This window comes from Procambarus clarkii, chromosome 43 (assembly GCF_040958095.1).
Source record: "Procambarus clarkii isolate CNS0578487 chromosome 43, FALCON_Pclarkii_2.0, whole genome shotgun sequence".
Lineage (NCBI taxonomy): Eukaryota > Metazoa > Arthropoda > Malacostraca > Decapoda > Cambaridae > Procambarus > Procambarus clarkii.
The window spans coordinates 26,302,995-26,321,553 of NC_091192.1; the positions used below are offsets into that span (position 1 = coordinate 26,302,995).

The 18,559-nt window shown below is 43.5% G+C and overlaps 1 protein-coding gene across 1 annotated transcript; it reads right to left on the minus strand.

The window, feature by feature from the left end:
• Window positions 1-10,695: 10,695 nt before the first annotated feature.
• On the minus strand, window positions 10,696-18,276 carry LOC138349891 (transcriptional regulator ERG homolog). The gene is made up of 4 exons (XM_069299880.1): window positions 18,174-18,276; window positions 17,586-17,775; window positions 15,109-15,317; window positions 10,696-12,290 (listed from the first exon to the last, which is right to left on the minus strand). The coding sequence occupies exons 1-4, from the start codon at window positions 18,274-18,276 to the stop codon at window positions 12,142-12,144; spliced, it is 651 nt and encodes a 216-aa protein (XP_069155981.1). The 3' UTR covers window positions 10,696-12,141.
• Between the last annotated feature and the right edge of the window lie 283 nt (window positions 18,277-18,559).

Below are 18,559 nucleotides of genomic sequence, written 5' to 3' on the forward strand. Positions count from 1 at the left end.
AACCAACCCTACCTAACCTAACCTGTCTTTATAGGTTAGGTTAGGTAGCCGAAAAAGTTAGGTAGTCGAAAAACAATTAATTCATGAAAACTTGGCTTATTAGGCAAATTGGGCCTTGTATAGTAGGCCGAGAAGTGCATTCTGGCTACTAGGTACGACATATATATATATATATATATATATATATATATATATATATATATATATATATATATATATATATATATATATATATATGTCGTACCTAGTAGCCAGAACTCACTTCTCAGCCTACTATTCAAGGCCCAATTTGCCTAATAAGCCAAGTTTTCCTGAATTAATATATTTACTATAATTTTTTTCTTATGAAATGATAAAGCAACCCTTTTCTCTATGTATGAGGTCAATTTTTTTTATTGGAGTTAAAATTAACGTAGATATATGACCGAACCTAACCAACCCTACCTAACCTAACCTAACCTATATTTATAGGTAAGGTTTGGTTAGGTAGCCAAAAAAGCTAGGTTAGGTTAGGTTAGGTAGGTTAGGTAGACGAAAAAACATTAATTCATGAAAACTTGGCTTATTAGGCAAATCGGGCCTTGAATAGTAGGCTGAGAAGTGCGTTCTGGCTATTAGGTACGACATATATATATATATATATATATATATATATAATAAATATGGTTCTCATAATAAATATGAGAACCATTGACATAATAAACATCTTAAATTCTTCTTTAAAGTAAAATTCATGACTTTCCTAAAATTTCTCGTATTCATTAATATATCTTAAATACAAAAGTTAAATTAAAATCTACAGAAGTACAAAGGACTCATACTGGACAATAACTTTTAAATAAACACATAATTATACTTACGGAATGCTTTCAAAATTAATTTTCATATTTCCTCAGCGTTACTCAAACCTAATTTAAAATTAAAATAATAACTACAAATTTACAGAAAAGTTATATAAAAACAAACAATATAAAAAATGTATAGGTTAGTGTTTAAACACCTTTTAAGAAACATAAAAATACAAAAAACTCTTTACCAAAATTTGTGTTATATGTCTTAATTACACAAATGCATTAGTTCAAAATGTCAACACTTGAAATACGTATCAAAGACACGAATCAGGGGAAACTAAAGCAAATAATAAAGACATAAACATGGACAATAAAATAAAACAAAAGTTCCACTGTGAATTAAATAGTGTACAATTGAACAGCTGAACCGTTAATATTTAGCAGAGGCCGCAGCTTCTGATATATAACGGTTCCATTATTCTCACATCAGACTGAAAATTCATGCAAGTGTATAAGTTTTAAAATCAAATTAGAGCAGAGAATAATTCACTTGATTACAGTGGGGTAAATTTGATAACATTGTTATCCTCAAATAGACTTTAAATTCATGTTTGTGGATACAAATACTATGTTTTGAACGCTTTCAACTCTGTGAAAGCGTTTCTGAAAGTCAACTATCTTTCAACTCTATCGTGAGCGCGCTGGAAGAGAGAGAGAGAGCAGGGAAGGTTAGGGTGGAAGAGTACCACCCCTTCAGAATGGAAGGGGAAGCTTCACTAACGGTCTAAAAAAAAGAAAGGGGCGTGGAAATAGAATTCTGTATTCATACCCGCGAGTTCTGACACTCAGGTTCATCACACACTCTTCCCCGCCGCGATTATGTATTTCTGTAATCCCGTTAGTCCTCCCTCTCTGCTTCTCAGTTTACCCTCGTGGCATCAGGAGGTGTTTTCTTTTGTCATAAATACCCCTTTGGCCCCCCTCCTCGCCCCGTTGGCCCCCCCTCGCCCCTTTGGTGTCATCTCTTTACCTCCTCCCCTCTGAGGGGGTTCACCCCTGTTGGTGAGTTTGGTTAATGTGGTTGTTGATGTGTTGTTATGGTGTGGTAGTCCCCTGTGGGTCCTCTACACTCTCCCTACCTTGTCTGTCTCTCTCTCTCTGTCTCTCTCTTTCTCTCTCTCTCTCTCACTTATCACTCTCTCTTTCTCACTAATCACTCACTCTCACTATCTCTCTCTCTCCCTCTCTCTGTAATTTTCACTGTCCGTTTGTCTCTCACTATCTCTCTCTCTTCCTTTCTCTCTCACTCTCTCTGTAACTTTCTCTGACCATTTGTCTCTCTCTCACTCCCTTGTCAATTTGTGCGGCAGCCAAATCCCACCCATTTCCCAATTGAAGGTTTTGATCGGTTTGCAAAATGATAATTTCCGCTGCTGGTAGCCACCCCTCAGTGCCTCTCTCTCTCTCTCTCTCTCTCTCTCTCTCTCTCTCTCTCTCTCTCTCTCTCTCTCTCTCTCTCTCTCTCTCTCTCTCTCTGTCTCTCTGTCTCTCTCTCTCTCTCTCTCTCTCTCTCTCTCTCTCTCTCTCTCTCTCTCTCTCTCTCTCTCTCTCTCTCTCTCTCTCTCTCTCTCTCTCTGTCTCTCTCTCTCTCTCTCTCTCTCTCTCTCTCTCTCTCTCTCTCTCTCTCTCTCTCTCTCTCTCTCTCTCTCTCTCTCTCTCTCTCTCTCTCTCTCTCTCTCCTTCTCTAAGAAGGGCTCAGATAATAATCAAACAGTGTATAACATTCTTTAACTGTACAATTATCAAGAATAACCAATAAACGTTCCGTAGCGCGTATAGAGAACATTATAACTTTTTTTTTTAATATATACAAGAGTTGGTACATGGTTGTAAAGCCACCAGCACGCATAGTGTTCCAGGCAGGTCCTTAACCCTAATTTCCCCGGAATACGACCCGACAAATCATTTAACAACCAGGTTCCCATTCACTGCTTGGTGAACAGAGGCTACAGATTGGTGCCCAGTCAATCCTCCCCGGCCAGGATACGAACCCAGGCCAGGTCGGTGGCTAAGCGTTCTTTACACCACGTGACACGTGGTGTAAATGGCCGCAAATCAGATCATAATGAGGATAATCCTCATGATTAACGAGCGATGAACAGGTGTCGTGAGTGGATGAGTAATTGATGAATCACCCGAGGCCGTCTACCCGACCACAACAATGGTTCTTATGTATCAGGGACCGACGGGTCATTATCGCGTGGCTGAGACGCGGTCTAACTATACCACAGTTCACTTGTATGTTTATAATATCGCTTATTCATACACTACATTAGTCCTGGTGTATGTTGAACACATACACTCTGGTGTATGTTGAGCACATACACTCTGGTGTATGTTGAACACATACACTCTGGTGTATGTTGAACACATACACTCTGGTGTATGTTGAACACATACACTCTGGTGTATGTTGAACACATACACTCTGGTGTATGTTGAACACATACACTCTGGTATATGTTGAACACATACACTCTGGTATATGTTGAACACATACACTCTGGTATATGTTGAACACATACACTCTGGTGTATGTTGAACACATACACTCTGGTATATGTTGAACACATACACTCTGGTGTATGTTGAACACATACACTCTGGTATATGTTGAACACATACACTCTGGTATATGTTGAACACATACACTCTGGTGTATGTTGAACACATACACTCTGGAGTATATCAGGACTACAGTACACTTGCCAGTGGGTCAGTAAGGTGTGGTGGAGGCCACTGTGATACAGGAGGATACAGGAGGGTACAGGAGGGTACAGGAGGGTACAGGAGTGTACAGGAGGGTACAGGAGTGTAAGGAGGGTACAGGAGTGTACAGGAGGGTACAGGAGGGTACAGGAGTGTACAGGAGGGTACAGGAGTGTACAGGAGGGTACAGGAGGGTACAGGAGGGTACAGGAGTGCACAGGAGGGTACAGGAGGGTACAGGAGGGTACAAGAGGGTACGGGAGGGTACAGGAGGGTACAGGAGGGTACAGGAGGATACAGGAGGGTACAGGAGGGTACAGGAGGGTACAGGAGGGTACAGGAGGATACAGGAAGGTACAGGAGGGTACAGGAGGATACAGGAGGGTACAGGAGGATACAGGAGGGTACAGGAGGATACAGGAGGGTACAGGAGGATACAGGAGGGTACAGGAGGGTACAGGAGCAGACGACTCTGGTGACTCCTGTAAGCAGACTAAGTCCCGTCTCACACCTCAAGGTCATCAGCCTCTCACGCTAGTCTGCCCCTGGGACCTTGTTAACAACCAGGTACCCAATTACTGCCCGGTGACTTAGGGCGACGGTTTGGGATCGTCGCCTATTCAATCCTCCCCGGCCAGGACTCGAACCCTGACCAACATGACATATACGCAAATGAGGAGTGACTCAAATAACCTAACTTGTATTTTGTTCATAGGAGTAGAGGTATAGTGTAGTCACTATAGTCGTTCATATCTCGCGCGTATGACCTTGTTAGGCGAACACGGCTCTAATAAGAGTCAAGCTGGAATGGATAATCGCTAATAGATTGATGTTCTAGAGAAAGGCACAGACATCATGAGAGTATAGATGGCTGAGCGCCTTGAGTCATGGTGGACAACTTCCCCGTTGTCCACGTCGTTGAGGCAGGTGTAGAACTTTGTAAAGCTTTGTCATCTCCATAACAATAAAGCTGCCACCACCTCCCTGTTGTTGAATGAGTTGTCAACCTCGTCCAGAATTTTGATACATGGGGAGGGGGGAAGGCCTCCCAGGGGGTGGGGAGGGGGGGAAGGCCTCCCAGGGGGTGGGGAGGGGGGGGGGAAGGCCTCCCAGGAGGTGGGGAGGGGGGGGGGGGACGGCCTCCCAGGGGATGGGGAGGGGGGGCATACTCATGTGAGTGAACCTGAGATTCACATGAGGCTTTGCCTCGCTCTCTTCCACTCTGTTGCTTCTAGCTGTGAGTGGAGGGCTGGCCAGTTCTCTCTGTGCAACAGCCAGCTTGTGTGAGTGGACTCTTGCTCTGGCTCTGTGCCACAGTCAGTGTAGTAAAGACAGCCTGGCGGCGGCCTGGTGCAACCACAGAGCCCTGGCATTAATTATGCGTGCAGGAGAGGTCACTTGTGGGAGGAACTTGGAGAGATGAGTTGGCAAGATCACACAGTTGTCAATGTCAGAAACAACTAAGAATCCTTTATGTGACATACTGGTCGAGGTCTCCTTCAGTGTCTATATGTCAGTCTGTGTCTGTCGGTGTCTATGCTCCACTGAGTCACGTCGGGTGTGGCTTGTGTAAGACCTGTCAGTTGTGGAGCGACACGTTGATATGGTCTGGGGTCGAGGCCCCTCCGCTGCTCCTCTTCACTTCCTCCTTTACCACCACAACCACCACCACTACCCACAACTACCACAACTACCACAATCACCACACACCAAGGAACCACACCCACTACCACCACAACACAAGGGGCGGGTCGGGGCGTTCTCAGATTGTTTCATCTCAAATGTAATCCGCAGATCAAACACGGTCATTGTTATGGTAATCCTCGCCTGGCAAGCCTTCCCTCACACAGACGGACAGACAGACAGACGACGGAGCCGGCTCTAGTCTTAATTGATACGACAGGGAGGAGGTTAATTTGCATATAAAGCTAAAACAGCATCTTATTCTTCTCTCTCTCTCTCTCTCTCTCTCTCTCTCTCTCTCTCTCTCTCTCTCTCTCTCTCTCTCTCTCTCTCTCTCTCTCTCTCTCTCTCTCTCTCTCTCTCTCTCTCCAGTTCTCGTCTCAACAAATCTTTCCATTTGTTTTGAAAGAGCCAAACTTTCGGGGTTTTCTTCTGTTAATGAAGATTCCTGCGACTTTTTCTTTCCATTGATAAAGTCTTCAAAGTTTTGCATGAGAAGAGCTCAACATTCACCTTGTGTAAGCAAGGAACCAGCTTATGTGGGAGTATGGGATGGGTGGCACGGATAGGGAGGGGTGGGGGAGGGAGAGGGAAGACAGGCAGGCATTGGGAGGGAGGGAGGACTTGGGTTGGAGAGATAGGGAGGGACGGGGAGCAAGGGTTAGAGAGGGAGCGATAAGGGGGGTAAGGATGGGAGGTTGGAGGGATATGAAGGAATGGGGGGATGGGAGGGAAAGTAGGAATGGGGAGAGAGGGATAGGAAAGGATAGGGAGGGAGAGAAGAAATTGGGAGGGATGGTGAAGGATAGTGAGTTAGGAAAGAATATAGAGAGTGGAGGGAAGGAGGTAAGAAAAAGGAAGGAGGGAGGGAGGGAGGGTTGAAGGGAGGGCAGCGACCAAGGGGGGGGGGCCCAAGGTATAAATATCAATCACACATTTCCAGAGGGATTGATCTACGCACGCCCTCTTCTTATTGGTCGGATGTTATCCTCCCCCTAACCGGTGATTGGCTGTGGCACGGCGCCACTGACCAATGGCACACCGTGTATGAGAGCAATGGTCGTCCCTCATTGGATCAATAGGGAGGACTGACGCAGATCTTAGGAGGCATTCTTAGTGGCAGTGGTCATAGTCTCCTACCCTTGTTTACACTATCCTTTCTTCACATTTACGCTGTTTACACTTCTTTTTTTCATTATCCTGTTTACATACTTACAAAATGTATAACTCAGAACATTGAGCTGATAAAACATTGATATTTAACACTCGTATCGCAAAAAAAGTATTTTTGTTTACCTTCTCTTAAACGTTATGGATTAGTAAATCTCACTGGTTCTTTCCCCTTTTACGAGCAACCACTAGACGTCAAGCTTTTAATCCATTAGCCAATGGGGTGGGTGGTCTGAAGTGGTACCAGTCAGGTGGAGGTCTTAGCCAATGGCGTGGGCGGTTTCAAGTGGCTTGGGCCAGACAGAGGAATCGTGTGCACCAGAGATCACATCTTTAACAAGATCCTCGGCCCGGTTGCCTGTGTGTGCGTGTGTCTGTCAGCGTCCATATTGTGTGCGTGGAGAGGGAGAAAGAGAGAGAGAGAGAGAGAGAGAGAGAGAGAGAGAGAGAGAGAGAGAGAGAGAGAGAGAGAGAGAGAGAGAGAGAGAGAGAGAGAGAGAGAGAGAGAGAGCAGAGAGGAAAACAGACTAAACAGAGAGGAAGAGGCAGAAACAACACAGATATAAACAGAAAGAGAGCGAGAGGACGGGTGAAAACAATGACAGACAGACAAATAAACAATAGACGCACAACAATACCCAACAATTAAAAAGCAAGCAGACAACAGGAATCCCCCCCTCCCCCGCCCCCCACCACCCACCCCAACCCCAAAGAAAACACAATAATTTGGATATGTACAATTTTATTTCACTTTTTTTATGTAAACATCGACTCCAAGACAACAAGAGGACAGCGACACCCACTTACAGCAGAGGACCCTCATCATTACTTACATATCAACCACCTCATAACTGCTGTCATTACTTAGAAACACTGAAGGAAGGGCCAACTATTCTATCTACATTCTTTAAAATATCAATAAAAGGTTTGTACATTGACTGTCGGCTTATTTTAATATTATTATTATTATTATTTATTATTTATTATTATTATTATTATTATTATTATTATTATTATTATTATTATTATCCTATTTCCTCCATGCCATGACCAACACTGATGGCAAGAATAGGATTACACGATTATAAAATTATTAAAATTATAAAATTGTTAAAATTATATAATTTTGACACCTATGCAATTATTAAAATTATATAATTATTATTACAATTACATTAAAATTATATATGTGTCATTATAATTATATAATTATTAAAATGATAAATTTATTAAAAGCACAACTTATACTCTTAGTATGAGAAAGTGAAGCACAACCTTAAGACGGATGTAAGTGTTTTCGAGACGAGGTTCGAACGGTTCAAAAGCTTGAACGTCGAATTGCTTCGGATTTATGAATCCAACACTCCAAATTTTAGCTTCAGACATTCCAAATCTTAAGCTTCGAATGATCTGAAATGAAAGTTACGAATGGTTCAAAACGTGATCATACTGATGCGTCCGAAACGTAAATTTCAACGAGTCTTCAAGATTCGTATTATTTCTACCCTCAAGCTTCATAAGGTTCGTAAATTATGTGCTTCGAATGGTCTAAAATGTAAGCTTCAGACATTCCGAAACAGGCTTCAAACTATGAAATGTTAAAATTTGGAATGAACCGAAACATAAGCTTGGAGTGTTGTCAATACGCCTCCAAATGTTATGCTTCAACAAGCATCGAACAGTTCGGTTCACTCGCTCTGGATCCTCAGTTCAGGACATGAGTTTCCAACATCATCTTTCCCAATATTTTGAGCATTTTAATACGTAAACAAGGAAAGGTGTGACAATAAATAAATATACACCATACATACTCACATTATATATATATATATATATATATATATATATATATATATATATATATATATATATATATATATATATATATATAGATGTGTGTGTGTGTGTGTGTAACGTATCTCATGTAAATAATATAAATTATATACTATACACATATTTCACAATATGTAGTTTGAGCACTTTGAGAAATTATTAAAGAATAATGAAAATAATAAATAATATACAGATTTAAACTTAATAAATCAAGTGACTAGGTGTTACCTGTGAGGTAATACTCGTTAATAATGACACAATGAGTATAATGAGGTGACCTGTACCTTGCTTCCCGCCACTAGAATTCACCAAGTATGACATTTACGAAACCTATACATCTCTCCTCGATTCTGATGGCTTTGTTGACATTTGTCCACAGTTAACGACCTCGGAGGCCCAACGAGGTGGTTCTCGGTCCAAGGTTGTCTTAAGCAGCCTCGTAGTGCTTCAGACCTCGTAAACTGTTTAGTACATACACACTAGGCCGCCGCGAGCGAGAAAAGATGTAGATGTTTCGTACGTACATACCTGACGAACACCCCCTGGCTTTGGTAGGTGTTATGATCAGCCCAAAGTCAGGTGTGACTCGCTCAGTCACATGTGTCAACTGAACCAGTGAAGAATATAGCAAGAAATAGTCACATATAAACCCACTTAAACAATAATTGCAAAGGAAACTGACCCAAACTTAACAAAGAAATTAGATAAATGATGTAGAAACAAAGAAAATGGAATTAGACACATAGAAAGTACTCACACAAAGAAAGTAAACACACACGAAGAAAGTAAACTCACACATAGAAAGTAGACTCACACATAGAAAGTAGACCCACACAAAGAAAGTAGACTCACACATAGAAAGTAGACCCACACAAAGAAAGTAGACCCATATAAAGTACTCACACAAAGAAAGTAGACTCACACAAAGAAAGTAGACTCACACAAAGAAAGAAGACTCACACAAAGAAAGTACTCACACATAGAAAGTAGACCCACACAAAGAAAGTAGACCCATAGAAAGTACTCACACAAAGAAAAGTAAACTCACATATAGAAAGTAGACCCACACAAAGAAAGTAGACTCACACATAGAAAGTAGACCCACACAAAGAAAGTAGACTCACACAAAGAAAGTAGACTCACACACAGAAAGTAGACCCATAGAAAGTACTCACACAAAGAAAGTAAACTCACATATAGAAAGTAGACCCACACATAGAAAGTAGACCCACACATAGAAAGTAGACCCACACAAAGAAAGTAGACCCACACATAGAAAGTAGACCCACACAAAGAAAGTAGACCCAAACACAGAAAGTAGACTCACACATAGAAAGTAGACCCCACACATAGAAAGTAGACCCACACATAGAAAGTAGACCCACACAAAGAAAGTAGACCAACACATAGAAAGTAAACCCACACAAAGAAAGTAGACCCACACAAAGAAAGTAGACCCACACAAAGAAAGTAGACCCACACATAGAAAGTAGACCCACACATAGAAAGTAGACCCACACAAAGAAAGTAGACCCACACATAGAAAGTAGACAAACACAAATACACATTAGACACCTTCAGAAAACATAAGAAATACATTATACATTTATAGTGCAAAACAAACATTATATTACAAGAACGGACAAAAATACATAATTATAAATAAATTATACAATATACATTCCTTTTCTTATACAAAATTTTGCAGAAGTGTTCAATGTTCAACTCTTAAAAAATTGCATTTAAAAAATCACTGAAAAAATATATATTTACCATAAATAAATACAATTAGTAAATATTTATGTAAATAATTTATGAATAGAATTATTAAATAATATTTCGAAAAGTTGTAACGATCAGAAATGACGTCTCAGAGATGAAAGGAATCTATGACGTCACAAAGGGGAGTGGAAAGGAATCAATGACGTCACAAGAAGGCCTGGAGAAGCCTAAATCGATGACGTCAACGGATGAAAGAAATCAATGACGTCACAGGTCAATGTCGTCACAGGAAATGACGTCAGATACCAATGACGTCACAGGAAATGACATCATATGCCAATGATGTCAAATAACTGACGTCAGTACAGCCAGGGAAGTAGAAGTCATAATGACAGCCGACATCATTACATATTTATATATATATATATATATCTTCACAAAGATGTAAATTTCTAGTGCTATTTCGTCAAATTTGCTCCTTTATATATACATCTATATACAAATTCTCTCTCTCGCATCTTGGGGACACACACACGCACACACACACACACACACACACACACACACAGGGCTCTAGGTCCTCTCTAACATAGCAAAGAGCCGAAAGCTCAACCCCCCCCCCCTGTAAGCACAAGAGAGTACACCGCCTGTCAGAGAGGCGGGACCCAAGAACTGAACCTCATTCCTGCACCTCCCTCCCCCACCCCCCCCCCCACACACAGTTGGCTGCACTACGCCACTACATATAAGGTGGATATCACTCAAGAAGTGGCCTGATATCTTGTCCACTTATGACTAGAGGGCGCGACTAGACGAGGAGACTTGGCAACACAGCCGCACACTACACAACACTCACCCGCGCCGTTACTATGGCAAGTGGCAACGGTGCCGGCAAGATGTGAATATGGCAATAGCGCCAAGGGACATGTGGCACCAACGCCGCAATTTAAATAGAGTATAGTGAGAGATCTGACAACATTCTCCGTGAGATATGGTATCGCTTCTTCGTTGAGGCAACAGTGCTTCATGAGATGTGGCAACGCTGCATTCTCTGATGAGGCAAGTGCTGCAGGAGATGAGGCAACGCTGCATTCTCTGATTAGGCAACAGTGCTACATGAGATGTGGCAACGCTGCATTCTCTGATGAGGCAACAGTGCTTCATAAGATGTGGCAACGCTGCATTTTCTGATTAGGCAACAGTGCTTCACGAGATGTGGCAACGCTGCATTCTCTGATTAGGCAACAGTGCTTCATAAGATGTGACAACGCTGTACGTCTCCAGGAGGAAAAGAGCAACAGTCAGGGCGGGAAGCACAGTTGAGGGAATGTGGCAACATTGCAGAGTGAAACGTTGGAGCTTCTACAGCTTCAACTTGAGAATGGGACGACATCTGTGGAATTTAGCAACAGTACTTTATGAATGGAACATCAAAAAGTGTTCAAAACGTGGCAATGGCATCGTGCGATATGTGGCAGAAGCGTCCTCAGAATTTTGCAGAGGTACTATGCAAAAAATGGCAACAGTGTCCTGGATTGTGCATTATTAACACCTAAAAATCTTGGCAATACGGTTTTGTAGCGTGGATCAGAGGCGGCGGTTGAGGTGTGGCAACATGGCAGCAAGCAGGATCTCCACACAGGTTCTCTTTGATAAGTTAAACTTGAGTAAAAATGTCTTAAACTTCTCGAGGAGGGACAGTCGCCGCCATATTGGATAGCGGCAGCGGCGGTAAACACATCCCGCCACCCCCTGGCACGGTGGCTCTAGCCAGCTCCACCGGGCGCCTCACTCTGGCACCAAGGTGTCACTAGAGTGCCAACAGGAACACCGTCACCAGGTAAACAAGTGCCACCAGTCAGTCCTGACACAGCTCGGTCTATACGTCACCAAGCGTGCCATAGTGGCACTAATAGGGAAACACTACCAAGTCAATCGCTGAAAATATCTAGTCAATTACAGCGTCTTTCCTTAAAAGTTTATTTATACAAGTATCTGTTTTCTTTAAAACATATTTCCTCACTGTTGCGCGTTTGTCAATTGCAAACAAGCACTCGACTTTGCATCCTTACTGCTCCTCCAGATTGGTTACCTGCTGAAAGGTCGAGGACCAGTCAGGAAGGGAGACGGAGTCACGTGACTGTTGCGTGCACCAATTGGAGAAGAGAGACTGTCATGCGTAATGCGGATAGGCGGAGGAGATGTGTGACGTCATATGTGAGGGGTGGTGCGTCATGGAGTGGCCCGAGGCGGCGGCTATATTGGAGTACAGGTTGGCGCTGGGGTTAGTCCAGTAGGAGGTGGGAGAGGGGAATATACTCGCTGCCGGAGAGAACAAAAATTACATATCAATAAATATTAATCGCAACACAAATGTGATATAATCGTCTAGAAATATGTATATTTGATTCATTATTATTACATTGTTCCAAACATGTAAACCGACCCAAGTTTGTACAAACAATTCCATATATGGTTTCACTCCAACACAAACACCGAGGCTTACACAAATACCGAGGCTTCCACAAACACAAACACCGAGGCTTTCACAAACACAAACACCGAGGCTTCCTCAAACACAAACACCGAGGCTTCCTCAAACACAAACACCGAGGCTTCCACAAACACCGAGACTTTCACAAACACAAACACCGAGGCTTTCACAAACACAAACACCGAGGCTTCCTCAAACACAAACACCGAGGCTTCCTCAAACACAAACACCGAGGCTTCCACAAACACAAACACCGAGGCTTCCACAAACACAAACACCGAGACTTTCACAAACACAAACACCGAGGCTTTCACAAACAAAAACACCGAGGCTTCCTCAAACACAAACACCGAGGCTTCCTCAAACACAAACACCGAGGCTTCCTCAAACACTGAGTCTTCCACAAACACAAACACCGAGGCTTCCACAAACACTGAGTCTTCCACAAACACAAACACCGAGGCTTCCACAAACACTGAGTCTTCCACAAACACAAACACCGAGGCTTCCTCAAACACAAACACCGAGGCTTCCTCAAACACCGAGGCTTCCACAAACACTGAGTCTTCCACAAACACTGAGTCTTCTACAAACACAAACACCGAGGCTTCCACAAACACCGAGGCTTCCACAAACACTGAGTCTTCCACAAACACAAACACCGAGGCTTCCACAAACAAAAACACCGAGGCTTCCTCAAACACAAACACCGAGACTTCCTCAAACACAAACACCGAGGCTTCCACAAACACCGAGGCTTCCTCAAACACAAACACCGAGGCTTCCACAAACAAAAACATCGAGGCTTCCACAAACACCGAGGCTTCCACAAACACAAACACCGAGGCTTCCTCAAACACAAACACCGAGGCTTCCACAAACACCGAGGCTTCCACAAACACAAACACCGAGGCTTCCACAAACACCGAGGCTTCCACAAACACAAACACCGAGGCTTCCTCAAACACAAACACCGAGGCTTCCTCAAACACAAACACCGAGGCTTCCTCAAACACAAACACCGAGGCTTCCTCAAACACAAACGCCGAGGCTTCCTCAAACACAAACACCGAGGCTTCCACAAACACAAACACCGAGACTTCCTCAAACACAAACACTGAGGCTTCCACAAACACAAACACCGAGGCTTCCACAAACACAAACACCGAGGCTAACACAAACACCGAGGCTTCCTCAAACACAAACACCGAGGCCTCCACAAACACAAACACCGAGGCTTCCACAAACACAAACACCGAGGCTTCCACAAACACCGAGGCTTCCACAAACACCGAGGCTTCCTCAAACACAAACACCGAGACTTCAACAAACACAAACACCGAGGCTTCCTCAAACACAAACACCGAGGCTTCCACAAACACAAACACCGAGGCTTCCTCAAACACAAACACCGTGGCTTCCACAAACACCGAGGCTTCCTCAAACACAAACACCGAGGCTTCCACAAACACAAACACCGTGGCTTCCACAAACACCGAGGCTTCCTCAAACACAAACACCGAGGCTTCCTCAAACACAAACACCGATGCTTCCACAAACACAAACACCGAGGCTTCCTCAAACAGAAACACTGAGGCTTCCACAAACACCGAGGCTTCTACAAACACCGAGGCTTCCTCAAACACAAACACCGAGGCTTCCTCAAACACAAACACCGAGGCTTCCACAAACACCGAGGCTTCCTCAAACACCAACACCGAGGTTTCCAAACACAAACACCGAGGCTTCCACAAACACAAATACCGAGGCTTCCACAAACACAAATACCGAGGCTTCCACAAACACAAACACCGAGGCTTCCTCAAACACAAACACCGAGGCTTCCACAAACACAAACACCGAGGCTTCCTCAAACACAAACACCGAGGCTTCCACAAACACAAATACCGAGGCTTCCACAAACACAAACACCGAGGCTTCCACAAACACAAACACCGAGGCTTCCACAAACACAAACACCGAGGCTTCCTCAAACACAAACACCGAGGCTTCCACAAACACAAATACCGAGGCTTCCACAAACACAAACACCGAGGCTTCCACAAACACAAACACCGTGGCTTCCACAAACACCGAGGCTTCCACAAACACAAACACCGAGGCTTCCTCAAACACAAACACCGAGGCTTCCACAAACACAAACACCGAGGCTTCCTCAAACACAAACACCGAGGCTTCCACAAACACAAACACCGAGGCTTCCTCAAACACAAACACCGAGGCTTCCACAAACACAAACACCGAGGCTTCCTCAAACACAAACACCGAGGCTTCCACAAACACAAACACCGAGGCTTCCTCAAACACCGAGGCTTCCACAAACACAAATACCGAGGCTTCCACAAACACAAACACCGAGGCTTCCACAAACACAAACACCGAGGCTTCCACAAACACAAACACCGAGGCTTCCACAAACACAAACACCGAGGCTTCCACAAACACAAACACCGAGGCTTCCTCAAACACACACTCAATTACTTCAAGTTCCCGCCCTTTCCTCAACTAAATTTACCGCGTACATTAGTGATTCTTTTATGCTAAATTGAGCCCGGTCCCCTCCCTGCCTGAGGTAGACTATAGAGCTCTTCAAGAGCCCCCACAGAGGACAAGAGAGAGACCCACCTGCCGAGGAAGGGATGCCAGTGTGTGTGCTCATAAAGTTAAGCTTGGTGGTGGGGTGGTAGGAGGACATGAAGAGATCACTCTGGTACTTGTAGGCCGTGGGGTCGGCGCCCGCCGGCTGCGTCGCCGCCGCTAGCCCCTGGAAGTCGAACTTGTAAGCGTACCTCTTGCCGTGGACCTTGGTCATGATGTTCTTGTCGTAGTAGTACCTGCACCAAGCACAGGCACTCTTAGATTTGGCTTTATATATACTGTATATATCTATATATGTTGTACTAAGTACGCAAAATTGCCTAACGAACCAAGTTTTCCTGAAATTATATATTTTCTGAGGAATGATAAGATTTTTCGTTGCATTATACTGAATTTTATTTGTTTAATTTGAGTCAAAACTAACTTAGAAATTTGAGTCAACTTAACCTAACTGATCCTAACGTAACATAACCTATGCTAACATAGCCTAACATAACTAAGTCTGTAATTCATGTTCTTAATAGAATAAAATAACATCGATTCAAATAAACCATTCTGAAAAATAATATTTGAAAATAACTAAAATCATCACTCTGCCTGTTAGGGGACTCGGGCCTCACATACTAAGCCAAACATACATATATGAGACAATGTCAGACCACGAAGGAAGGATTAAGACTGGAATTTAATGAAGAACTTTCGTATTTAATAATACATCTTCAGAAGGATCCTTCTGAAGATGTATTATTAAATACGAAAGTACTTAAGGACTTTCCTGTCTTAATCCTTCCTTCCTGGTCTGACATTGTCTCAGTGTTCACCACGTGATAATTTCTTCGTGGTTTACACACACTTAATATCGTAATTCTCATAATTACGATATTAATATACAGTTGATATTAAGAAACAAATAGACGTAGTAGTATTTCTAGATAGTTTTCTATTTATATTACTAGATAGATATATCTATTTCTAAATAGATTTATAGATTTCTATATACTAGGTGAATTAGTAGTTCAAGGTGGGATACTATGATCAGGAAATTAGGTACTTCATTGCTTTATTTTTTAATAAAGTAGAAGTTGACTTTATTCTTAATTAATTATGAAGGTAATTCCATATATTGGGCCTCTATATTTGCCTGGCGTGTTTACATAGAGTTAGTCTGACTCTGGGAATATCAAATGGATATATATATATTTCTGGTGTGGTGCTCAATGGGTTCTGTTATATCCATCTTTAAAAAACTTTAAAAACAGGATTAGTATTGAATAATAAGGCTTCGTGAGTGTAAATAGCACAAGAGAATGTTTGTGTGGAGTGAGTGTATGTTCAGCATGTTAAGGGACTTGAACAGGGGGTCCGTGTGTTGTCTGAAGACAGAGTTTGTTATAGTTCTGATAGCAGAGTTTTGCTGAGTGATGATAGGCTTGAGGTAATTTTCAGTGGTTGAACCCCATGCACAGATACCGTATGTAAGATAGGAATAGATCAGTGCGCAGTATAATGAGAGGAGAGCAGAGTGGAGAACATAATATCTGATTTTAGAGAGTATACCGACCGCTTTTGAGACATTTTTGACTATATTTTTTTATGTGTTGAAGTTTAGTGTCTATGTAAAGGCCAGGGGGAATCTTCCTTCACTTTGACTATTACAAAGAACATTGTCTATCTGAAGGTAAATTTGGTTTGCTGATTTGTTTCCAAATAAAATGTAGGTCGTTCTTACGTTTAATGTGAGTTTGTTGGTTGACATCCAGGAGTGGACTATTGTTAACTAGCTATTGGCATTATTTAGAATGTGTGGATTTGGGTTTGACAAAATTAAGGTAGTATTGTCAGCAAAGAGCTTATGTATAAGAACGTTAGAGACATTTGGGAAGTCATTGATTTATGTAAGAAATTGAAGAGGTGTTAAGATGCTGCCCTGTGGCACTCCTATGATGAGTGGGAGAGGTAATATGTAGCCACTGATGGCTACATATTGTTGTCATCTGGCGAGACATGACCGTATGTAGTTCAGAGAGACGCCCTGAGTGCCATATTAATGAAGTTTAATTAGGCGGTTATTATGATTAACGATATGAAGTCTTGGGAAGTTATTTTTGTCATGATCCGTGAGGCTTCAGACCAGTAGACTAATACAGGCGTCACAGATACTCTTGAGACATCCATAACCCAACTGGCGGGGGGTTGGTAGGTTGAATTTTACAAGGTAGGAGCACAGCTGATTGTAAAATAACCTTTTCAAATATTTTTGATGGTACAGGAAGGTTTCATATTGGTCTTTAACAGCTTGTGGCTTGTGTCCTGTTGTGCTTGTGTCAGATGTATCGCCTTCTTTATTTAATGGAGTTAATAAAGGGGTGAAGTGTGCCCACATGTGCCCCTTCCCCCCCCCCTCCCACACAACACCCATCCCCCCTGCCCCTCCCTCACCCCTCCCCCCACACAACCCCCCCCCCCTGCCCCTCCCTCACCCCTCCTCCCCACACAAGCCTCACCTCAGCGCCCTGGAGAGCTTGTCATAGTTCATGTTGGGCTTGGACTTCCTCTCGCCCCAGCGCCTGGCCACCTCGTCGGGGTCCGTGAGCTTGAACTCTCCGTTGGTGCCCTCCCAGGTGATGCAGTTGGCGTTGGAGGAGTCTGAGAGCAGCTCCAGCAGGAACTGCCACAGCTGGATCTGTCCTGAACCTGGGGAGGGGGGGGGGGAGATTGTGGTTAGCTTGGGGAGGGGGGAGATAGTGGTTACACTACTATCATTATCATAACTACTACTATCACCAACACTACCACCACCACAACCACTAGCACAACCAATATCACCAACAACTTCATCATCGACAACGCTATCACAATCACTACCACCATCACCAACACTACCACCATCACCAACACTACCACCATCACCAACACTACCACCATCACCAACACTACCACCATCACCAACACTACCACCATCACCAACACTACCACCGTCAGCAACACTACCACCATCACCATCACTACCACCGTCACCAACACTACCACCATCACCAACACTACCACCATCACCATCACTACCACCATTTCTACCATACAACCTTCAGTACCTACAACAACCACCATCAGTACCATATCAGCAACGACATCCACCATTAATATCACCACAACAACCACAATCACGTTTAGTACCACAATAACAATAAAAACCATCGCCAGTAACACAACAACAACAACTACCACAATTACACAAAGAGCGTTGTGGTAGTGTGGCCTTGCCAGGGCCTGTTGGCCTTGGTGTTGGACGGGATCAATGCTGCTCCCTGGTGGTGGTGGTGGTGGTGTGGGTGGTGGTGGTGGTGGTGGTGGTGGTGTGGGTGGTGGTGGTGGTGGTGGTGGTGGTGGTGTGGGTGGTGGTGGTGGTGGTGGTGGTGGTGTGGGTGGTGGTGGTGGTGGGGGTGGTGGTGGTGTGGGTGGTGGTGGTGGTGGTGGTGTT